At 38.0% G+C, this 25,297-nt stretch overlaps 1 protein-coding gene across 1 annotated transcript; it reads left to right on the top strand.

Moving 5' to 3' along the window:
* Positions 1-152: 152 nt before the first annotated feature.
* On the top strand, positions 153-24,632 carry coq6 (coenzyme Q6 monooxygenase). Its single transcript, XM_052145819.1, has 12 exons — positions 153-565; positions 2,959-3,093; positions 5,041-5,099; positions 12,979-13,105; positions 14,272-14,402; positions 14,493-14,600; positions 15,163-15,225; positions 15,363-15,470; positions 20,058-20,260; positions 20,641-20,756; positions 23,102-23,268; positions 24,497-24,632. Exons 1-12 carry the CDS (start codon positions 358-360, stop codon positions 24,524-24,526), a joined length of 1,455 nt encoding a protein of 484 aa, XP_052001779.1. The 5' UTR covers positions 153-357; the 3' UTR covers positions 24,527-24,632.
* Positions 24,633-25,297: the final 665 nt, after the last annotated feature.

Genomic DNA, 25,297 nt, shown 5'->3' with positions numbered 1-25,297 from the left:
AGTTACACTTTTAAAGAAGAACTGTGACGTAAAATGAATTTAAAAGAAAAACTTTAGTTGCACATTCTATTTGGCATACATGTTTCATTTTGTAGAGTGGAGACGAAGGATATGTTTTTTATTATTATTATTATTATTATTTTTGTAAATGTTTTTGAATCCCTTTCTATATTTGAACGACTTTTAAACCCGGAAGAAGCATAAGCAATCAGAACTGTTACGTATTTCATGTCAACAACATGGCTGGGTGACAGTGAATACCGTTAGTCACTAACAAGACACATCTAACGGGGGCTGTTCAATTAATTCTTTAAAGCTGTGTAATTTTTAGAGGTTGTTTCGAGCCTTATCGCTAAAATGTTCACTTTCACGAAAGTTAGACTAGCTGTAATCGGGATTGGACGGCAGTGCGTTTCAGCAAGGGCTCTCAATGGAGCGCGAGCGGCGTGCAGAGGATTCACGTCCTACTCGCCCGACGATGAATCCAGTACATGTGTGAATGAGCTCTATGACATTGTAATATCCGGCGGGGGAATGGTGGGCACCGCGATGGCATGTTCGCTGGGTGAGTGTCCCTGACATGCTTTTGCTCCTCAGCCTCACTCTCCCGCGCTGCAGTGCTGTCAAACCTCCTAGTCGTAATGAATTCGTTCCCCTCACCCGTTTTTCCCCAAAATGGATTTGTCATTTGTTGATGAAAGTATTCAGATGGAGCCGAAGGGTGCAACTGTGGTTTTAGTGTAATGTAACTCTCTCATATTGTAAGTAGTGTGCGATCAACGCACAGCTTGTTTGCATACAAATCTGAAATTGGTACTTTAATTCACCAAAGTGGCATTCAACTGATCACAAAGTATAGTCAGGACATTACTGATGTAAAAAACAGCACCATCACTATTTGAAAAAAGTCATTTTATGATCAAATCTACAGGCCCCATTTCTAGCAGCCATCACTCCAACACCTTATCCTTGAGTATTCATGCTAAATTGCTAATTTGGTACTAGAAAATCACTTGCCATTATATCAAACACATTATATGAACCGTAACATTGTCTTTGTGTTTGATTTTGAGTTGCCACAGTATGCAATACAGTGGCATGTATTAAGTTCAATATTAGGTCAAAATGGCAACAAAAAAAAATCTTTCTCTAGAAAATCATCAGTCAATCATTGTGAGGATTGAAGGATATACAATGCTTGAAATTGCCTGGGAGAGATCTTTGTATGAAAATGAAAAGATTTCATACAAAGGTGTACACTACAGTCTTCAAAGACCAACTGGCTCTATCAAGGACAGAAAGAGATGTGGAAGTCCAGATGTAGAAACCTCACATGTCCTCAGCTGACAGCTTCGTTAAATTCTACCCGCTCAACACCAGATTAATGTACAATAGTAAGGAAGAGAGAAGACTCTAGAGTGAAACTGTGAATTTTATTTTTTTGTAAATGTTTTTGAATCCCTTTCTATATTTGAACGACTTTGTTGTATCAAGAGTGCAGGCCTTATGGGAAGAAAAAACACTTTTTAAACAGAAAAACAAAAGGAAAAGTTTAGAGTGGGCAAAGAAACACAGACATTGGACAACAGATAATTGGAAAAGAGTGTTCTGGATCTTAACCCCATTGAGCATTTGTGGGATCAGTTAGACTGTAAGGTGCGTGAGAAGTGCCCGACAAGACAGCCACATCTATGGCAAGTGCTACAGGAAGTGTGGGGTCAAATGTCACCTGAGGATCTGGACAAACTGACAGCTGGAATGCCAAAGATCTGCAAAGCTGTCATTGCTGCACGTGGAGGATTTTTTGATTAGAACTCTTTAGAGTAGTTTAAGAAGTTATGAACTTTTTTCAAATTATAATAATAATTTTTCACATTATTAATGTCCTGAATATACATTGTGATCAGTTGAATGCCACTTTGGTGTATAGAAGTACCATTTTCTTTCCATAAGAGCAAAATCTGTGCATTATTCTAACTAAAAACTATCCTATACTGTAAGAACTATCCACACTCTCTAGACAATATACATTAAAACAAAATAAAGACAAAGAAAATAGAGGGGGAACACACAGTGTCCACTCAAATTCTGGTGTTGGTGGCAGCAGTAGCAGCATATGGTAAATATACCAGTGTATGATATTCAGTAAAGTGTTGTGCAAAAGGCTGAAAGTAGTGCAACATTTTTCTTTAATTTAAGTTTAAGTTCTTGCCATGGAGGTGGTAGGTGGTGTCAGGGTGTTGAGCAGTCTGACAGCCTGATGGATAAAGCTGTTGCAGAGTCTTTGTGTTTTGGCCTGTATGCTGCAATATCTCTTTTAAGATGGCTACTTCAGTCACCGTAGAAAGTGAAGATGTTGCTGTGCTTTCTTAGTGGGTGAAGAGGTACTGAGGGACCAAGTCAGATTGTCTGTGATGTTTAGACACAGAAACTTTGTGCTTCTTACTCTCTCCACAAGAGACCCATTGATGAGCAGTGGGGGTGGTTGGCACGTGATTTCCTGAAGTCAATGATTATTTCCTTTGTTTTTTCAACATTCAGAGACAGATAGATGTTCTCACCCCAAACCATTAGACGCTTCACCTCATCTATGTATGGTGATTCATCTCCATTGCTGATGAGCCCCACTACCGTGGTATCATCTACGAATTTGATGATTTGTACAGTCGTGGGTCAGCAGGGTGAACAGCAGTGGGCTGAGCACACAGCCTTGTGGGGTTCTGGTCCTCAGTGTGATGGTGCTAAATTGGTTGCTGCCTATCCGGACTGCCTGAGGTCTCCCAGTCAGGAAGTCCAGAATCCAGTTACAGAGGGAGATGTTGATGTTAAGCATGCTCAGTTTCACTGAAAGGTTCTGAGAGATGATCGTATTGAATGCTGAGCTAAAGTCTATCTTTTGCAAATATACGTCCTCATAAGACATCTCTCTCTTTTTTTCTGTTATCTCTTCTCTTTTAGGACTTGATCCAAATTTGGCAGGAAAGAAGATTCTTTTGCTGGAAGCTGGTCACAAAAAAGAGACAGACAGGGTACCAGAGACATACAGTACAAGGGTCAGCTCCATCAGCCCAGGCTCAGCAACACTTCTTAGTGGTACAAACTTATTTTAAAGTTTTTTTTTTTATTTCTTTCTTTTCTTTTTTTTTTTCATATATGGTAAATTTGTTGTTTCACTAAACCTTTCAGGAACACATCCAAGTCATAGTTTATCCCAAAATCAAAAGGAAGAAATTATAAGAAATAAAAGAATGACATGGCAGTTAAAGGAATGGTCCAGGTTCAATACAAGTTAAGCTCAATTAACAGTATTTGTGGCATAATGTTGATTTCCACAAAAAATTATTTTCTTTTGTCCCATATTTATTTATTCAAAAAATAAAAGAAGTAGCAAAAATTGCGGTTACAGTAAGGTACTTAAAGGAATAGTTCACCCAAAAATAAAAATTCTCTCATCATTTACTCTCGCCCTTATGACATCCCAGATGTGTATGCCTTTCTTCTGCTGATCAAAAACAATGCGTGTGTGAGAGATCAATAATTAATCCCTTTTTTACTATAAATTTCCACATTATTCTTCTTTTGCTTTTGGCTATTCACTTTCGTTGTGCATATCGCCACCTACTGTGTAGGGAGGAGAATGTATATAAAAAAAGAACTTAAATATTGATGTGTATCTCACTCACATCTATCATATCACTATCGCTTCTGAAGATATGAATTTAACCACTGGATTCTTATGGATTACTTTTATGCAGCCTTTATGTGCTTTTGGAGCTTCAAAATTTAAATAAAATAAACTGTATTAATTTTTTCTATATTTTCATTATTGGGTGTACTATTCATTTACAATGGAAGTGAATGGGGCCAGCCCATGAACACTAAAAGACACTGTTTCAAATGTATAGCCACTAGACAAACATTATGTGTTAATATAATTTTATTGGAAAAATGTGATTACATTATATGTGTAAAGTTATGTCCAATATTACATTTTTGATGCCATGATTAAGTCCTGTAAACCTTTAAAAAATAAAAACCTTTAAAAAAAATCTTTACACAGATATTCTTTTGAAACAGTATGTATTTTAGTGTTCATGGCCTGGCCCCTTTACTTCCATTGTAAGTGCCTCACTGTAATCGCTATATTTTTTTTGTTGTTATTAATGAGGGTCTATTTTACCACAAATGCTGTAGAAAACTGAGCTAAAATAGGTCAATACCTACATAATAATAATGAAAGAGTGACAAAATGTTCTTGTTTTGAGGAATTTGCCGTAAGCATTGGCTGAAAAAGGCAGTTCAATTTTCACCATTTTCTGATGATATACCCCTGTGTTTAATGCTCTGTTTGCTCAAAATCCAAAATGAAAAAGTATAAAATGGGCTTGACCTTATCTGTTCTTCCCCAAAAACGTGGAAGATTTGATGCCAAGGTCTATGTAATGCTGTCCTCTCATCCTTTGCCTGGCTGTACTGTGTGCTGTTTTGAAACATATGCCTTTGAATGCCTCCTCAACTTTCCCTAGAATGCATGTTTGCATTATGGACAATAAACAACTTTTAGAACCAGCACTTTGGCCAGTTTAGTGGCACAATCAAATCAAAAGACTTGTGGTGAGTACAATTACATCTGTTCCAATCAGATCTCCGAAATACAACGCTCCTTGTCATTAAGTCTATTTACAGCAATGTTTGTATATGAAAGACTCACCAGGAAGTAGGTCAGTAGGTAGTTTTCTCTCTTTCATGCACAGTAGGTCAGGGGTTGTGCTGGCATGTGCATTCTCTATAATTCTTTTCTGTACTATATTCATGTATCTTGGCCCTGCTGTGTGGCATGTCCATATGTACTACTTATGTTGTCAAGTTTGGTCTAGAAACATTCTGAGTTTGCAGTAAAAAGTGGTTTCATAAAATGGGAAATTATAGGTACACTTGTACTGTAGGAACAGTTTAATTTACAGTTTATAGGCAGGTTAAGGATGAGTCCATTAAATTTAGTTTTTTGTTCTGGCCTAATTTCATCCTTTTATGTTACAGGTATTGGTGCATGGGGCCATGTTGTCAATATGAGGTGCAAGCCATATAATAAAATGCAGGTCAGTAAAATTAGCATGTTGTAATGTTGAAACATTTTGTGAAGTCTTTCGGTATTTTCTCAACCTTTACCAAAAAGGACAGTGGTGGTATCATGATACAGTAATATACACAGTAGGGATGGGCATTTGAGTTATTATGTTGTCGAGTACTCTAAGCCAAAAACAAGAAATCCATTACTCGTAAATTATTTTGTATTTATTTTATTTAGGTTTTGAAAACAATGATGACATGCACGTGAAATTTATTTTATTCAAAAACATTATCAAGAATGGTTTCAGGTAACTTCAACAAACCATGCTTTTCTCTTAGGAATTTTTTTTAATAATACGCATTAATAAAAATGAAATAGTAAAAAAAAAAAGATTTAAAAGTAAAAAACATTTGCTCTCACCCGGAGCTTAAAAAACCCCATTGCTTACACTTTGAACCCCATTGAGTCTACACAAAGGCTTTCAAATTTTTATCATTTTACATGTTATTATTCAGATAAACACTTGGAAGTTGGATATTTCTTAAAGAGCACCTATTCATGTAGTGTGTTATATAGCTGTTTGTGATTGTAAAAAAAAGTCTGCAGTTTCAAAAATCAAAGTGCATGAAATATGGAGCTATTGACACCCAAAAGAAAGAACCGATTATGAACACCTGAAATGAGTCGTTAGTAATTCCAGACTTATTTTCTGTACTAACCTATGTAATTTGGTTACAAAAAACCGGCTTCTGGTCTGTTTACATGTACAGCCAGTGCACACTGTTAGCCTGTGAGCCTCTGCTAACCGGCTAACTCACGTTATTGTCAAACTACATATACACATTCCACTGAGAAACGTCCTGTTCTCGTCGTGCTTTCGATGGTGGTCCGGGTTGGTCTTCCGATGTAGTACTATCGGACTCAAGTTGGTAAGGTAAAACAGAATTTGTTTCTGAAACTCTGATATGTAGTGGGCATTTCCTTTCCGACATGTGCTGTAAGCGGTAGACCAATCACAACAGACTGGGACATCTGACCAATCAGAGTAGAGTAGGCTCTCTGAAAGGAAGAGTTTAGAATGAATGATTTAGCATGGATCATTGAACAAGTCATTGACACTGGGGAACAAAAGGTAATGCTGCAGTTTAAATTATATGCAAATTAAAGTGTTTTTTGACCTTGGATGCATGCAAATCTATTGGATGAGACCTTTAAAACAAAATTAGGCACATTTAAAAAACATACACTCACCTAAAGGATTATTAGGAACACCATACTAATACTGTGTTTGACCCCCTTTCGCCTTCAGAACTGCCTTAATTTTACGTGGCATTGATTCAACAAGGTGCTGAAAGCATTCTTTAGAAATGTTGGCCCATATTGATAGGATAGCATCTTGCAGTTGATGGAGATTTGTGGGATGCACATCCAGGGCACGAAGCTCCCGTTCCACCACATCCCAAAGATGCTCTATTGGGTTGAGATCTGGTGACTGTGGGGGCCATTTTAGTACAGTGAACTCATTGTCATGTTCAAGAAACCAATTTGAAATGATTCGAGCTTTGTGACATGGTGCATTATCCTGCTGGAAGTAGCCATCAGAGGATGGGTACATGGTGGCCATAAAGGGATGGACATGGTCAGAAACAATGCTCAGGTAGGCCGTGGCATTTAAGCGATGCCCAGTTGGCACTAAGGGGCCTAAAGTGTGCCAAGAAAACATCCCCCACACCATTACACCACCACCACCAGCCTGCACAGTGGTAACAAGGCATGATGGATCCATGTTCTCATTCTGTTTACGCCAAATTCTGACTCTACCATCTGAATGTCTCGACAGAAATCGAGACTCATCAGACCAGGCAACATTTTTCCAGTCTTCAACTGTCCAATTTTGGTGAGCTCTTGCAAATTGTAGCCTCTTTTTCCTATTTGTAGTGGAGATGAGTGGTACCCGGTGGGGTCTTCTGCTGTTGTAGCCCATCCGCCTCAAGGTTGTGCGTGTTGTGGCTTCACAAATGCTTTGCTGCATACCTCGGTTGTAACGAGTGGTTATTTCAGTCAAAGTTGCTCTTCTATCAGCTTGAATCAGTCGGCCCATTCTCCTCTGACCTCTAGCATCAACAAGGCACTTTCGCCCACAGGACTGCCGCATACTGGATGTTTTTCCCTTTTCACACCATTCTTTGTTCAACCTAGAAATGGTTGTGCGTGAAAATCCCAGTAACTGAGCAGATTGTGATATACTCAGACCGGCCCGTCTGGCACCAACAACCATGCCACGCTCAAAATTGCTTAAATCACCTTTCTTTCGCATTCTGACATTCAGTTTGGAGTTCAGGAGATTGTCTTGACCAGAACCACACCCCTAAATGCATTGAAGCAACTGCTATGTGATTGGTTGATTAGATAATTGCATTAATGAGAAATTGATCAGGTGTTCCTATTAATCCTTTAGTTGAGTGTATGTGCTCTTTAAATGCTCTCTGCCGGTGTTTAGAGATTTAACCACACATACACACATTATGGTGTGAAAAGCTTCCGAGTTTCTCGTACTGCTTCGCAGTTTCTTTCCACCATAAAAGCAGATCCTCCTCCATTGGTTTCCCTGACTTCAACAAGAAATGAATATCAATAGAATGGAATTCAAAGAGAATCAAAATATTACAAGTATTGCTAGTGCTACACTATATAGGCTTTTACATTCAAAAGCACAGACCCCATCATATCTTCTTCAATTATCCAACAGCTCGACAACACCAATGTTGCCAGTTAGTTCGATGATTTACAGCCCAATAATTGTTCAAAATCCGACCAAATGTATAAAATACCACCCAAATTGTGTATATGAATATCAAGCACATTTTAACCATAATACCAAAGCATAGCCTTTACAACTTTAACGACACAATTAATCAACAAAACAAAAAAGTAAGCCAAAAGGCATCAAGGGCCCTGTCACTATTTGGTGCAGTTTCTCCATTGGGTTGCAAGAGCATCAAATGTGAACGAGAAAAACGCTGCAGATATTTCCTAGCATTAATCACGACTTAATGGTCATTTAGTTAACGGTCATTGTTACATTTTTGCTTGTTCCTTTTAGGGATGTCAATTTTCAGACATTTTAATAACCAATCATCATGGAAATTAATAATCAATTAATCTATTGCGGACACATTCTTTGATCAGCAAATCAGTGAAAAGAGTGTTTATTTTAATGGCACAATCTTGTGTAAGTTCCAGAACAACTAAAATAAGTTACAGTACCTTTAATGTGATAAACTACACCTAAGTGTACTGACTTAATTCGTGCGTCCACTAAAAATTATCTTGGGACCAGTTGGTTAAAAGTAATTGCAAAAAAAAATCATGTTATTGAATATGTAAATAAAGTAATCAGATATCACCCTTGATACATTTCAGATCATGTAAAATGATTCTCCCACACTAAAGCAAAACACATTTGTGATCAACCACCATGTAGCACAGTCATTTACTCACCTGCTCATTTTCCAGAGGGCGTAAAGCATCTCCATTACAAACAGCTGCGTCGTGTTATCTCACCATAAGCTGCCATTCATAAATTAATGCTACAAAACCACAACCTCAGAATACAAAGCATATGTTAAAGACACAGAACCTCAAACTTCTCAATGCAAAGTGACAGTTAAGCTTGGTTTTGCTCTTGACGACAGAGCTTAGTGTTTATGTATTAGAGTCTGATTTAGCTGGATGACATAAATCTCTGCATCTCTTTCAAATTGGAATCTAACTCATGTGCCTGTCTACTAATTATGAAGATTCATGTGAAAAGCAGGGAGAGAAGTTAAAAACTGTGGAGAAGCTGTGGCCTTTTCACTCCCAAAATGAAATCCTGTGGTTTCTGTGCAAACTAAAATATGTCATCAGCGTGAACTTTATAGTGAAATACCTCATCCATTATACCTTTTCTGTACTCTTTACATTTTTTTTTTTCTCGTTCATGTGTGCATTTGTGTCCAAGAAAGTAAAGAAATAGCAAAAGAACTAGCTAGGTTCCTTCTCTCTCCAATTAAATTCAAGCATTTAGAGGAAAGTAACTAAAACAGGTTTTAAGAAATGCCATGTAGCTGAAAAGGAGTTTTTAAAAGCATGGAGGTTCCCTAAAGTGTTATTAGCTAGATTTCTTTCCCGTGGTCGGATCCTTTTCTGGTATCTCAAAAATGGGTCATTTTGGCAAGACACTTTAATTTGGCAGTGACTGAACATACATAGCAACTCCAAAACGTATCAACAGCAGTGTTTTTCCTATGTGTAAAATCCTCATAATTGTGGGTTGGTCATTTTAAAACGTACAAGTAACCATGTATCAAAAATTGCAAAACCACTACTATTAGTGGTTTTAGCATGGGAATATAACAAGTAGGATAGTATTTTTTGCAATATGTTGCTCGTGGGTACAATTGTTTGTCCTGTTACAAGCAGAGGTGGGTAGAGCAGCCAAAAACCGTACCCCAGGAAAGATACAATTACTTGAATAAATAATTACTCAAATAGAAATAAAAGTAAGGATGTAAATAATTACTAGATTAAGAGTAATGGTGCGTTCAAACCAGAGGCATCGAGAGTGTCAAATCGACCGGAAGTCATTCATTTTCTATGGCAGCAAGCCTCTCTCATGGTGAGAAGTGGCGCGTCCATGGCCGACGTGGCTTGGGAGTTAGAGGAAAGTTAAAGTGCGGGCAACATTGTGGCAATGAGCTTTGACACAGTTTGGCAGCAACCTATTGGAATATAGAAGTGCTCCACTCTAGCGAATTCTAGAGAACACAACAGTGTAAACTTTGGTTCCCACCAAACAATATAGTTCCAAAGGCAAAATTAGAGAAACAAATTATTGCTGTGGTGGGTTTTCCCGTAATAAAACACTGATTTTGACCCATTGCACTACACAACCAGGACCACAGTTATTATTACAAATGTATTTTATTTTGGTAACAAATGACCATAATTTGAATTACTTTCTGCCATCGATCAATTTCTTTAACATTTAAAAGATTTCATGAGGATATGCTTGCTACTTGTGATAGGTCAGCAAAAAGATACCGGTCGACATGTCTGGATGTTTTGCGGCCCCTTTAAATGTAGTTCACAAAACTAAGCATTCTGAATGAACGATGCCGCCTATTTCAACTACAACAGAGCGTCCACGAATTTTCGATAGCGTTGTTGGCAGGGTAGCCAGAGCAAATTTTTAAAAAATCATTTGAAATTTACTTGAGTAAGAGTAAAAAGTACCCTACTCTTAAAAGTACATTTTCTCCAAAAAGTTAATGTAGCACGTTACTACCCACCTCTGGTTACAAGTCATTGTAGGTTTTCAAAAAATAGTCAATCGCCAAGACATTTTTGTAATGTCAAATTAGCTGAATTAACTTTAAAGTTGCAATGCAACCAAAAACTTGGCTTTCAAATTTTGAAACAACCAACAGAAAATTTTTGTTTGACAGTAATGTTTGCACATTTGTTATTTACTTTTGGCTTATCCATGGACTAAAAACAGTTCAAGGAATGCAAACAACAACCAAACGCGAACGTAATTTTTAGCAGAACAAAACCAAAAACCGGAACAATGTGATTTTCTTTTGTTCTGGAGTGAAAACATTATTTTTAAAAGCCTAAATTAAAAAGGGTTTATCACAGCATATTTTTGGAATTACACCACTTCATGTGCTTTGAACCTGAAGGAAACTTCTGCATCACACATTTCTTTGCCTAATTGTCTGTTGTGGATGTCGTATTCTGTGAATGAATACGTATACAGGTGAAACTCGAAAAATTAGAATATCGTGCAAAAGTTCATTAATTTCAGTAATTCAACTTAAAAGGTGAAACTAATATATTATATAGACTCATTACAAGCAAAGTAAGATATTTCAAGCCTTTATTTGATATAATTTTTATGATTATGGTTTACAGCTTATGAAAACCCCAAATTCAGAATCTCAGAAAATTAGAATATTACATGAAATCAATAAAAAAAAGGATTTTAAATACAGAAATGTCGGCCCTCTGAAAAGTATAATCATGCATATGTACTCAGTACTTGATTTGGGCCCCTTTTGCATTAATTACTGCCTCAATGCGCGTGGCATGGATGCTATCAGCCTGTGGCACTGCTGAGGTGTTATGGAAGACCAAGATGCTTCAATAGCGGCCTTCAGCTCTTCTGCATTGTTTGGTCTCATGTCTCTCATCTTTCTATTGGCAATGCCCCATAGATTCTCTATGGGGTTCTGGTCAGGCGAGTTTGCTGGCCAATCAAGCACAGTAATACCATGGTCATTGAACCAGGTTTTGGTACTTTTGGCAGTGTGGGCAGGTGCCAAGTCCTGCTGGAAACTTCACACTGGACTTTAAGCATCTTGGATTGTGTGCCTCTCCATTCTTCCTCCAGACTCTGGGACCTTGGTTTCCAAATGAGATGCAAAATTTGCTCTCATCAGAAAAGAGGACTTTGGACCACTGAGCAACAGACCAGTTCTTTTTTCTTTAGCCCAGGTAAGACGTTTGACATTTGAAGCCCATGTCCAGGACCCGTCTGTGTGTGGTGGCTATTGATGCAGTAACTCCAGCCTCAGTCCACTCCTTGTGAAGCTCCCCCACACATTTGAATGGCCTTTTCCTGACAATCCTCTCCAGGCTACGGTCATCCCTGCTGCTTGTGCACCTTTTTCTTCCACACTTTTCCCTTCCATTTAACTTTCTATTAATGTGCTTTGATACAGCACTTTCAGAACATCCGACTTCTTTTGCAATTACCTTTTGAGGCTTTCCCTCCTTGTGGAGGGTGTCAATGATGGTTTTCTGCACAACTGTCAGGTCAGCAGTCTTCCCCATGATTGTGAATTCAACTGAACCAGACAGAGAGACCATTTAAAGGCTCAGGAACCCTTTGCAGGTGTTTAGCTGATTAGAGTGTGACACTTTGAGCCTACAATACTGAACCTTTTCACAATATTCTAATTTTCTGAGATTCTGAATTTGGGGTTTTCATAATCATCAAAATTATATCAAATAAAGGCTTGAAATATCTTACTTTGCTTGTAATGAGTCTATATAATATATTAGTTTCACCTTTTAAGTTGAATTACTGAAATTAATGAACTTTTGCACGATATTCAAATTTTTCGAGTTTCACCTGTAATTACTACATGTACATCCACGGCTAATTCAGATACAAGAGAAACATTATTTGATGTAAAAAGTAATTTTTCCAAGTCTTCACTCAATTATTGTTAGATATTGTTAACATTAATACAGATTTGATGCTGCCAGGTTTTAACTCAGAAGCAGATCTTTAATTAAAATTTTACTTAACTGTTACTTAACTGTATGCTTGTTACGATTTCGTAATAAATCGCAATTTTTTTGTTGTTGTTTATTTTAAAGCATGTGGCTTATTTTGAACTTGATTTCCAAACCTTTTCCAGACCTCTTGTGAGATCTGGCAATGCTGAAATTGGTATTTCACCCACCCCTTAGCGCAGAGTACTGTAATTTAAAAAGGAACGCTTTTAACCGTTCTTATATTTTGTAGGAACTGTAGAACCAGAACGAAAACCTTTTTAGTCCCTGGGCTTAACTATAAAAACAGGCATAAATCGCCACAAAGAATGGCATTTCTCCCTCGCCCCAATGCATTTACAAAGTCAACCGTGCAACCTCAAGAGCAGTTAGTAGCTTTTGCCGAACCTAGTTTGATTTTTGGTTAGAGTATCTGGCAAAACTCTTTGCTCAGTAGAACAGCTTTGATGTGTTCAAGTTCAGTGAGGCACATGCTCTTTTGGAAATCCGTAAGTAGAGCTTGAGCGGTGACTTAAGGATAGAGTTGTAAACCACAGCAATAATTTGTCCCTTTCCTTTAGGTTTGGGATGCTTGTTCAGATGCCCTGATTACATTTGATAAGGAGAATCTGCAGGATGAGATGGCTTACATCGTTGAGAACGATATCATTTTGGCCTCCCTTACTAAACAGCTGCAGACCCTCTCTGGTAAAGGACACACTTTAATGTTTGATGTATGGATTAATTTATCATTCAGTTATATTTCATTTGCTGCTGCTTTTGCTCTGCTCTTCCCAGCAGTGGACTGTACACTCGGACACTCAGCTAATTAGTTTTAGGGATGGCTTGGCAAATTATGTCACCACAAGCCATTCCTTCCTGTCTTGGTGTTTTGTTTATTTGTACTCGCTCCTTTTGAATATCTTTCTTCCCCCTTTTTTTAGAGATTCCACTTCTTTGGATACATCCATGTTTTTCCTGCTATTTCGATCATCTGGCAGATTACTTTTGGTGGGAGTTAGAAGCCCCACGAGAATTGCCACCCTGTTCGGACACGTGCATTGGTCTATTGACCCATTTAAGAAAACCACATTCCTTTCCAGCCAAACCTTCTTGCTCTGGGTGCACAAGCCCGGACAGTGTTTTACTTTAACATTTTGTTGTTGTAATTAACTAAACCATTCTAAGGCTCCGTGTTTGAAATCTTAGTCTTTTCCATGCCATGCTCTGTAAAAGTGCATATTTTTTTTTAAAAAGCCATTTTTAAAACATCTTGCATTTAACAGATGTGTGGTAGCACATGCATATTCACGTGAGCGTTAGGCTTTAACATGTTTTTCTTTCTTTCGATCTTCTGCCGAAGGACTAGACTAAAAGAACATGCAAATAACGCACATGCATGACAATATTCAAGTCTCACCCTTCTTCATGTACTAGTGTTCAATTTTGTGGACAGAATGGTCTCCCAAGTCTGCAAACGTAGGCGTAATTCCGGATCTTTTCATTTGCTAGATGACTGACCACCAGTGATTCTAAGAAAAGTTGACTTTCTACTTTCTTTGTTGTGTGTAGGGTACTGGCAGCTCGTCATATGTATTGCATGGTTTGCTTGTAGATAAACCGTATTTGTCAGACCTGGGAGGCTTGCCAAAGCCGTTAAGAGAATTGTCAATGTTAGCAGGCCTCAACTAGAGAAAGGGAAACAGCTTGTGTTTTACTCGGTGGTTTGCAGATCCATAATTTTGGACTTTATCACAGCCAACCACAACCCCCCAGGCCATTTTTCCAAGTAGAACAAGATCTTGCCATGCTGCTTGTGTTCTTTGATTTTAACAAAAGTTGTCTGTGATTATTACCTGTCATTCCTCAACCAGACCGTGTTGACGTGCAGTACCAAACAAAAGTGCTGAAATATACCTGGCCCAGGCCATACCACGTTGCAGAGTCCATCCCTTGGGTTGAAGTGACACTGGGTAATGGAAAGACTCTCCACACCAAACTTTTAGTAAGTAGAATGTATTCAGTGCATCATTCTGTAATGCTTATAATGCAGCTCAAACAAGGAGTTCACTAAAACCTAAAGGGACTCTTTCAGATTGGAGCTGATGGGCCGAACTCAATGGTGCGAAGAGAGTCCGGCATCCCTACTGTTAAATGGAATTACAACCAATCAGCTGTTGTTGCCATTTTGCATTTATCTGAGGTATGGTGATCCTGATGACAAAGTTCACATGATACTGTGTCTTATTGTGAGTTCTTGTTAAGTCAACATGAAATAGAAACTGACCCCATTGACTTTTTTATAGACATTCCTGTTTTTATTGCATATGATTCATCATTGCACATTATTCTAAAGAAAACAAAAAGTTTTATTTTTGTAATCTTTTATCAAAATGTAATAACTTGCTCTGACTGTGAAATTACTTTACTGCTAGCCAAATAGCAGTTTGGCATTGTTTTAAGATACTGTTGTAAGTAATGCAGCCTTTTAAACCACTTGCCAATAGTTAAACAGTAATTTAATACTGGTTAACGTTAATGTAATAAAGAAACATCGACCTACCATTCAAAAAGCCACTTCCAAAAGTAAAACTTTTCATGATCCAATCAGTTCCCGATTGATAAATGAAGTACCACCCAACAACTTCCTGTCGATTTTTTTTTTATATTCTGAAAGACATTTGGAGAACATTATGGAAGTACAATGGCTCGCAAATGCCATTTCAGTGCTTTGATTTTGTTAACTTGCATTTCTGTTTTTTTAGCCCACAGAAAATAACGTGGCCTGGCAGAGGTTCCTCCCAACTGGACCCATTGCAATGCTTCCTGTGAGCTGACCTTCAGTGTTGTAAATTATGTCATTTTTTCGTAATTATTTTCATTGTCTTATTGTGATATCGCTTAGTGGTCAAATGTGTTTGTAATGGTACTCAAAGCCCGTCTATGTTATGTGTCTGCTGTGCAGTTGTCAGACACTGAGAGCTCACTGGTCTGGTCAACCAGTCTACAGCATGCTGAAGAACTTCTAGAGCTGGATGAGGAGAGCTTTGTGGATGCCATTAACTCTGCATTTGTGAGTAAACACTAAGACTGTTTCCACACTTCTGGTCTTTGTTCTTTAGCATGGGCTATGAGCAACTACACACCTTTATAGTGCTGTGCTGTCACATCTCATTCATTAATAATTGCATACAAGTTGTGCAGAAAAAGAGCTCACACAAAATTTCTGTCAGATTCACAGCAGCTGCTACATTTTTTCTCACTTTCATTCTAATGTTAATGAGTATGTTAATAATGTTAGAGTGTGTCCGCTGTTAGTAATTTGCATAAAACACACCCAAACTGTCCCTATATACAGTAGCGGTTTTAACCACCATGCAATTGCATGGGGCCCCTGACATCGACACAAAAATATACAGGACAACCAAACGTGTTTCGCCAACATGCTTTCACTCATACAGATACGCACAAACAGATGAGTTGGGGGCCGTTCACGCCAAAAGTGTTTTTGCATGTGTCTGCTCTGTTTTTCATTGTTTTGTACTAGATTTTTATGTCAATAAACATTTTGATTGTACTTGGCTACAATGGCTGATAGGATGAATTTAAAATGATGATTGAACATACATTTAAAAATGGGGCCCGAGGTTGTTCGGTTGCTTGGGGCTTCAGAATTTGTAAACCCGCCCTTGCCTAAGTAAGGACTTTTTCCACAACTTCCACTGTACAGCCTTTCGTCACTCTTTGCCGTTATCCTTGCACTCTCTAAAATTGCGATCTCGCCTGACAAGATCTTTGAGTAAAGGGAAGTTTACTGTTCTCAAAACCACTTGAAACACTATAAACACTTTTTATGTAGCCCTAGACTTCACGTAATTGGCTGCATTTTAATGAAGAACCCAGATCAGGCTGTAACGGACATAATTTTTGATGACTTATTGTGGGGTCATTTAGTTATTCAATTGCTAATGATAATATTGTTGTATATAATATAATAATTTGGGATGTCAATCGAATTTAATCAAATGAATTACATGATGTGCCAATTCATAAATCCAATTAATATCATATATAAATATTTGCTAAGAAAGCCCCTCAAATAATATCAAAATGATTATATAATTCATTATATAATTAATAAATAATTATAAATATAATATATATTATAACAATTATAATGCAGATAATTAAAATTGAGTTAGTTGAGGTGGTTTGGGCATCTGGTAAGGATGCCACCTGGCCACCTCCCTAGGGAGGTGTTTCAGGTACGTCCAGCTGGGAGGAGGCCTCGGGGAAGACCCAGGATTAGGTGGAGAGATTACATCTCCACACTGGCCTGGGAACGCCTCGGGGTCCCCCAGTCAGAGCTGGTTAATATGGCTCGGGATAGGGAAGTTTGGGGCCCCCTGCTGGAGCAGCTGCCCCCGTGACCCGACTTCGGATAAGCGGTTGAAGATGGATTGATGGATGGATGGATAATTAAAATGAATTACAAAATTGCAGCAGATGAGTAAAGCATTGATAAGGCAATACAAAAGTGGCTTTATATGGCAATATATTGTTTATTTCCATATTCCTAAACATAAGCCTATCATTGGCCTACAGTCCACAGCCATCCATTTTGCAATTGAATCTGTCTGAGATAGATGTATTATAAGGACACTAAGTGTCAATATACACATGCGTCAGACAGACGCTTTGGGACATCTCACTTTGGTTGTGTTGCGTCATAAACATTGCATTTCTAGGCCACTGTGCCAACTTAAATATACCTTGAAACTTAGGTAAACACATTTCAAGATCACTACATTCAAAATTGTGCTTTATGTTTGAATGCAAAAACACTTCCTCATCTTGTGCTGTCGCTCGGTTAAGCAAGCCTGTGGCTGGTTTGTTCTCTGTAGAGCTGCCCATTGCCTATACAGCTGGAGTTTTGCTTACTTCCCCCTTCTGTAAACAGGTGGTACTTCTAGCTTGAATCGCTCAGATGGTAGTAATTTTCTTAAATATGTCCGGAGACATTAATTGCGTTAACTTTTTTAAAGCATTATTTTTATATATTTAATTGCACTGAATAATTAATAATAATAGCATAATAATATAGATGAATCGGAATTTGTTAGGTTTTACTGTCAAGTAGTTGCATACACATGATTATTAAATTATCTGTTAGCACAAGTCCATATAATTATGTAAGTAGAACATTATAAAGCATTGGTTTTTTTATTTAAATATCATATTTTTGCCCTGATGTCTCTTCATTTTGACTGAGTGGCCTCATACTGACCCTCACACCCTTTTTTCTTTTAGTTTGCGTTTCCGTCAAAAACACCTCTTTTCCCAAGCTGGCTATTTTTAATGGCCTTACTGGTCACAGGCCTTTGCATCTGAGTCACGCTTGCCATGAAAAATGGTTTTCTAATTAAACCCAAGGTTTGCCACTGTTGGTCATTACTCTATGGAATGTTTTTTCTGCAGACCAAAGGCAAATTTGTGGCCTGGTCAGCATTTTACTTTAATTAGGTATGCTTATTGCATCTCTGCTTAAATAAATGTTCTTTCTCAAAGGCTTAAGTGTATAAAGGAAGATGGTATTCTATATCCCCAGTTTTGTTTAAAAAGAAAAAGATCAGCACGTTTGTTATGTTGAACACGCTATCACAGTGTAGGCAGCAAACATAATGTTTATTTATAGAAGTCTCACACTGATGGTCGTTTCTAGAAGGGATCCCTTTTTCGTCAATCTTGCGAGGTTCTACAGATTCACATAGCAGCAATGAGCACTAGGAAAAGATTATTTTCAATTGTCTGTTGGATAAATAGTCATTTCTGATGATCAATTTAAGCTCTAAAATAAATATTTCACTTAATAAATTTTATAACTTCATCTCTATTTGTACTACTGTCAGTCATGAGATATTGTAAGTCATTGGAGAAGTACATCAATCAGCGCTGGTAGTAGGAGCCCATCTGGGTGGTCTAGTGTTAACTAATTTGCCCCGTGCATAAGAGGCTAACCATGCGTTCAGACCAGAGGAGGCAAGAGCATAAAAATTTGCTCTTGCTGCCCTGCCAACAACGTTATCAAAGATTCGTGGATGCTCTGTTGTAGTTGAAATAGGCGGCATCGTTCGTTCGGAATGCTTGGTTTTGTGAACTATATTTAAAGGGGCCGCAAAACATCCAGACATGTCGAACGGTATCTTTTTGTGACCTATCACAAGTAGCATATCCTCATGAAATCTTTTAAATGTGAAAGTAAGAAATTGATTGATTGGCAGAAAGTAATAAAAATTATGTTTTTTTGTTACTAAAATAAACAAAATAAAATACATATATCCCTGTAAGCATTGCCTTTGGAACTATATTGTTTGGTAGGAACCAAAGTTTACACTGTTGTGTTCTCTAGATTTTGCTAGAGTGGAGCACTTCTATATTCCAATAGGTTGTCACTGAACCGCGTCAAAGCTCATTACCGTAATGTTGCCCAAACTTGAACTTTCCTTTGACGCCCAAAACGCTCCTCACCGCCGAGAGACGTGGCTTCAATAGAAAATGAATGACTTCCTGTCGATTTGACGCTCTCGACGCCTCTGGTCTGAATGCACCATTAGGGTTCTAATCCACCCATAAGAAAGTTTATATTTTATTTTACAAAGTTTGCATCCGCACCGCAGTGAATGTATATCTTGAGTAAGCACACATTTGTTTGCATTTTTCTGTGGGATTCGACTGCAAAAGAGCAGAAGCCCGGGTAACTCGCAGCAACGAGGCGGGATTGCCACCCATTCTCGATTCCTCAAGTACTTCGCTGCGGCACATATGTTGCTATCTTCTTAATACTGTATAATTAACGCTTATGCCATTTCAAAATTAAAAGCAGTTCATGAGCATACCGTTGTTATTTTGCTAGCCATCTTGAACTGATCTTTAACTTTATATGTTGTTCTTTTGATAAACGGTGAACTGATGAACGAAATTATGCACACTTAGACCGTTACTTATATACTTATAACCGACTGCGCATGCGCGAGAAGTTGAAGAGGGATCCCTTCTAGACATGACCCACAATGATTGTGGTTCTTCTATAATGCGGACAAGACGTGACATGCAGCAAGATAATATCCCTAGCAGCCACCGTGATCAGTCACAGAAAGCGTTAGAGAGAAATTTGCATAATTTCAAAGCTGAGGCTAAAATTGTGTTTCTCCAAAAACTAATTCCGACTCAAATGATGAAGCCCTTCACATTGGTGGAAATGTAGCTATTGGTAAAAGTGTATATATAGTACACAGTCTGTATGCAGTTATGAAATTATAGCATTATCCAACAACTTATTGCCTACAGCATTTTCCCTACATATCATGCAGCCCTATTTCAGTGGATGGTAAAGAGCTGAGTTCTTCAAAATATGTCCTTTCATGTTCCACATAAAGAAAGTCATATGGGTTTGGAATGACATGGGGGTGAGTAAATGATGAAATAATTTAACAGGCCTCTCCACTTATGTCATTTTTTATTTCTACTCTGGCTGTCTTTCCATCCACTTTGAACTTAACAACTCTATTATGTGTAGTTTCTTGCCATCAACACCATCTGTTCAGTCGTCTGTTGCCATCAACACCTCTGTTCAGTTCTCCTTGTTTTGCTTTTTCTTTAGTGGAGTAATGAGAACCATTCTGAGCTGGTGGAGACTGCCGGCTCTTTGTTCCGGACTGCCCTGTCTGTCCTCATGCCCGACAGCGGCTCTGCACGTCAGCTTCCACCTAGTGTGTCAGGAATTGGCCCAAAAAGCAGGGTCATGTTTCCGCTGGGTATGGGTCATGCCACAGAGTACATCCGCCACAGAGTGGCCCTTATTGGGTAGGTCAGGTATATAGAAAGGGTCTATATTGAACTTGGTGTATAAACCAGTTTTTGGTTTTGTGACAATTTTTGATTCAGAATTTACTGTTTTTCCATATGTCAGTAAATAAAGAGGTTTATGTATGTATAAAGGAGAAATCTCTCAATATGCTAAGTTTTTAGTGCAGCCATAATGTTTGTGGTTTTCTGAGGCTTTACAATCATCCACTGAAGGAGTGATGATGTATTTAGGTTTATTTTTCTTGGAGATATTTCTGTGGATCTAAGGTAATATAGTATCCATATGGAGGAAATTCCCCCAGGTTTGGTCAGTTTATTGAAATATGGCTCCGGACTCAAGGTTTCCTCTCTTTGTTTTCTGATCTTTCTAATTTCAGAGATGCTGCACACAGAGTCCATCCGTTAGCAGGCCAAGGTGCCAATCTAGGCTTTGGCGATGTTGCTTGTCTCACGCAAGTTCTTAGCCAAGCAGCATTTAATGGAAAAGACCTTGGTAAGCATTCCAAATTCAAGAACAGTTAACTGAATGGACCCATACATAAGATGTGTTGTCTTATATGCACATTTTTAAATATAGACATCAAATATTTTCATTTAATAAGCATAAGCAAATTGTATTTTGTCACAGCTTCATGGATGGGGTGAATATTTAAGCTAATACTTGGAATACTGTGGGTAATCAAATGTTGACAAGAGGATCATATTCAGACACTCACATATAAGCCAAATTGTGAAGAACCACCTCACGTTTAAGAAACTTGAAGGATCCTAAATGTCTTATTTCATACCTGAGGGTACCGGGCTTGTTGTTGTTTAGATCTCATTGAAGCCACTTTTATTTTTCATGACATGTTTTCCATTTCCCTAACCACGTCTAACTGGGTTTATCTTTATTATACAAATAACCATATACAGTATGCAATGTTTTTGACTGTCACTCCCTGCCAAGAACTGCCCACATATATTTTGGCAACCACAAATGGAAATTACATTATTATGAATGGTTGACATCAGTTTAATAGAAAATCCAATCTTGTAAAAAAGTGAAATTATATTTTTCCTATGCCGTGGACATTTTTTGTAACCTACACAGAATCGGCATACTTTTTGCATGTTCTGCACTGATTTGGGGGAAATCTGAACAACTGAAAGCATTTTCAGATTAACCAAAATATTCAATAGATGACATTGCAGCAGAGGTGGGTAGAGTAGCCAAAAACTGTATTCAATTAAAAGCACAATTACTTCAAAAACATAATTACTCAAGTAGAAGTAAAAGTACTAACATAAATAATTACTTGAGTAAGAAAGTATCCAATTAAAAGTAACAGTAGTGAGTAACTCGTTACTTTCACAAATTACATAATATACGTTTACTCCCCTATATTCCATTACATAATACACATTGAACATGTACTACAGAATTATTATTGTTATTATTATTAATGGAAATTCTGTCATCATTCACCATCATTTTGTTCCAAACCTGTATGACTTTCTTTCTTCCATGCAACACAATAAGGAGATATTAGACAGAATGTTTGCCTGAGTCACTATTTACTTTCAGTGAATGTTTTATATATATATATATATATATATATATATATATATATATATATATATATACATACAGCATCTCACAAAAGTGAGTACACCCCTCACATTTTTGTAAATATTTGATTATATCTTTTCATGTGACAACAATGAAGAAATGACACTTTGCTACAAAGTAAAGTAGTGAGTGTACAGCTTGTATAACAGTGTACATTGGTCTGCACGGCTGTCGTCCCAGAAGGAAGCCTCTTCTAAAGATGATGCACAAGAAAGCCCTCAAACCGTTTGCTGAAGACAAGCAGACTAAGGATATGGATTACTGGAATAAGTAATAACTTATAGATATAAAGATAAACTTATTTGGTTCAGATGGTGTCAAGCGTGTGTGGCGGAAACCAGGTGAGGAGTACAAAGACAAGTGTGTCTTGCCTGCAGTCAAGTATGGTGGTGTGAGTGTCATGGTCTGGGGCTGCATGAGTGCTGCCAGCACTGGGGAACTACAGTTCATTGAGGGAACCATGAATGCCAACATGTACTGTGACATACTGAAGCAGAGCATGATCCCCTCCCTTTGGAGACTGGGCCGCAGGGCAGTATTCCAGCATGATAACGACCCTAATCACACCTCCAAGATGACCACTGCCTTGCTAAAGAAGCTGAGGGTGAAGGTGATGGACTGGCCAAGCATGTCTCCAGACCTAAACCCTACTGAGCATCTGAGCACAAGGTCTCTAACATCCACCAGCTCCGTGATGTCGTCATGGAGGAGTGGAAGAGGACTCCAGTGGCAACCTGTGAAGCTCTGGTGAACTCCATGCCCAAGAGGGTTAAAGCAGTGCTGGAAAATAATGGTGGCCACACAAAATATTGACACTTTGGGCCCAATTTGGACATTTTCACTTATGGGGTGTACTCACTTTTGTTGCCAGCGGTTTAGACATTAATGGCTGTGTGTTGAGTTATTTTGAGGGGACAGAAAATGTACACTGTTATACAAGCTGTACACTCACTACTTTACATTGTAGCAAAGTGTTATTTCTTCAGTGTTGTCACATGCAAAGATATAATCAAATATTTACAAAAATGTGAGGGGTGTACTCACTTTGGTGAGATACTGTATGTATATGTTTTTATATATATATATATATATATATATATATATATATATATATATATAAAATGTACTTTTTAGATCACAAAGGGCAGCTTTTTAAAGAAAATAACGATGCATTGGAAATGTACTTTAAATCCATATAGTTTAACCGTTTGCGCTTTAAACTCTAGGAGCCATGCAGCACCTGTTGGAGTTTGAGACTGAGCGCCAACGACACAATCTTCCCATGATGGCAGCCATTGACCTCATGAAGCGGCTCTACTCAACTAATGCTGCACCCATGGTTCTGCTTCGTACCCTTGGCCTTCAAGCTACAAATGCACTGCCACCTCTTAAAGTACTTATCACATCTCTTCACACCTTCTGCTTTTTAGCTGCTACTCCTGTGGATGTTTTTTAATTCCATTATTTCAAATGAGTTGTACTTGCTTTTACTTATTGTAAGTGATCAGACTTGCGATATTTGAATCTCAGACGATAAAGCTACCTTAGACTTATATTGAAAGAGGGATCAGGAAGTAAAATATCATAGACTCTTGGAGGTGGGCTCTTTTGACATTGGCCAGTTAGCAACCACTCAGAATAGCCTAGCAATTGCATAACAACTTGCCTAAAAAAACACTCGGAACACCTTAGCAACTGCATGACATTGCCTTGGCAACCACCCTCAACACCTTACACCCTGTCTACACGACGCAATGCGCCACAATGGATGCTTCCAGTGTAGACGGCATCATTGATCATAATGGGTTCCAGAGCTTTTGACGCGATGTTTCACTCGCGTCTTGTGTAGATAGGGTGTTAGCAGCGTGGTGGCTTTATTTTGCATAAGCAAGCACCGCACACATTTTCTTAGAGAATGTAAACATTTCGTTTTATTTGCCACTCTGAAATTATTGCCATTTTGTTACCTTATTCAACCATATTTCCTTCCGATGCATCATGTTCTTTTCCTCAGCACAATAGCAGTCCTCTCGTGCACTCCTTCCTCCCCGTCATCCATGCCTTCCTCTTCTCTCTGTTCTACTTCCAGCTTCCCTTAACCTTCTTTTACATCTCCAACTTTTGCTCCCTCTTTCACTCTTCAACCCCATCCCCCCATCTTGTCCTCTGATTACATGCCTTTCTACTCTTCTCCGTGCCTGTAATTTACATGGTCAGGAGCTACTACTATGGCTATGTTTAGTCCTAAATTTACTGTTACCGAAAGTGTGTGGGTGGGGTTGTAGGGCTGCCCATGGTGGTGTTGGCTTGTGTTTTCACACTCCTTTTATTACAGGCCACTCTTAAGAAATGGCTTCATTCCTTAACTAAGCGATTCTGACCAGAGGGCCCATAACTAAAAAGGGTTTTCACTGTCTTCATAGCCTGGAGGAATATCTCCTACATTCCGTTTCTATTATAGATGGTCTTGTGTGCATTTCTCAGATATAAGAGAACTACAAGGAGAACTAATGTCACCCTTCATGGTCAAATCTTCGAAAATCACTGTTTATGAATGGCTTATGAATGTTGTTCACCAGCCATACTTGCCTTTTTAGTTATATTTTGTTTTGTATCAACAGGAGCAGATCATGGCTTATGCTAGCAAGTGATGACTAGCTGCATACTGGATGTTCGCAGGATCTCTTTAGACATGTCAAAACTGTGGTCATGCAATGTAAAATTGTAAATTAATAAATATTTTATCTCTTATTCTACACTGGCAGTCTTTTCTATGCCTTGATATTTCATTTATTGTAGGCTTCATTCTATGAAAGCTGCCCATTTCAAGGCATGTAACCTGTAAAAGATAAATACAGACCTGTATGATTTCTATGTAACTATTATAAGAACAATGTAGGCATTGTAATGGGAACAAAAATATATTTCCTGTATGTTTATAGGAAACTTCTACCTTTATACAGCACATGCCTTTGCATAATGGTTGGCCAAATATATAAACCTACTCCTATGAAATGTCTATTTATCACCAAATACATTTCAGGTAGAACATTGTATCTTATTAATCTTAGAGAAGTCTATCTTGAACTTTGTATATAAAAACTGAGACACTTAATTGATTTTTCAGGAGTACAAAATGTGACCTATTCTGGAAAATTATTGTGATTAGTGTTCAAAGCTGCATTTTCTAATCTTAAAGAGAGAGAAAAAAGTTTATTTGTGAATTAATCCTGTCAGAATTTTAAACTATTTTATACAGATGGGAGGCAATAAAATAAAATCAACTGATCAAACAACAGCACCAAATTATCAACCCTATCATCTTGCGATAATCTACGAACACAAGCGATGATCGTGAATTAGCTCTGCATATTTTCAGAATTGATCCGACAGTTATTTAGCCTGCATTAGATATCGAGTCA

Source organism: Xyrauchen texanus, chromosome 16 (genome assembly GCF_025860055.1).
Source record: "Xyrauchen texanus isolate HMW12.3.18 chromosome 16, RBS_HiC_50CHRs, whole genome shotgun sequence".
In the NCBI taxonomy this organism is placed as follows: Eukaryota; Metazoa; Chordata; class Actinopteri; order Cypriniformes; family Catostomidae; genus Xyrauchen; species Xyrauchen texanus.
Note: the sequence above shows the minus strand (reverse complement) of the source record. Positions and strands in the feature narration are given on the sequence as shown.

Coding starts and splice junctions, on each gene's coding strand:
- coq6 (XM_052145819.1), top strand. CDS start 358: ATGTTCACTTTCACGAAAGTTAGACTAGCTGTAATCGGGATTGGACGG. Junction 3,094..5,040: donor CTCAGCAACACTTCTTAGTG/GTACAAACTTAT, acceptor TTTATGTTACAG/GTATTGGTGCATGGGGCCAT. Junction 13,106..14,271: donor ACAGCTGCAGACCCTCTCTG/GTAAAGGACACA, acceptor TTCCTCAACCAG/ACCGTGTTGACGTGCAGTAC.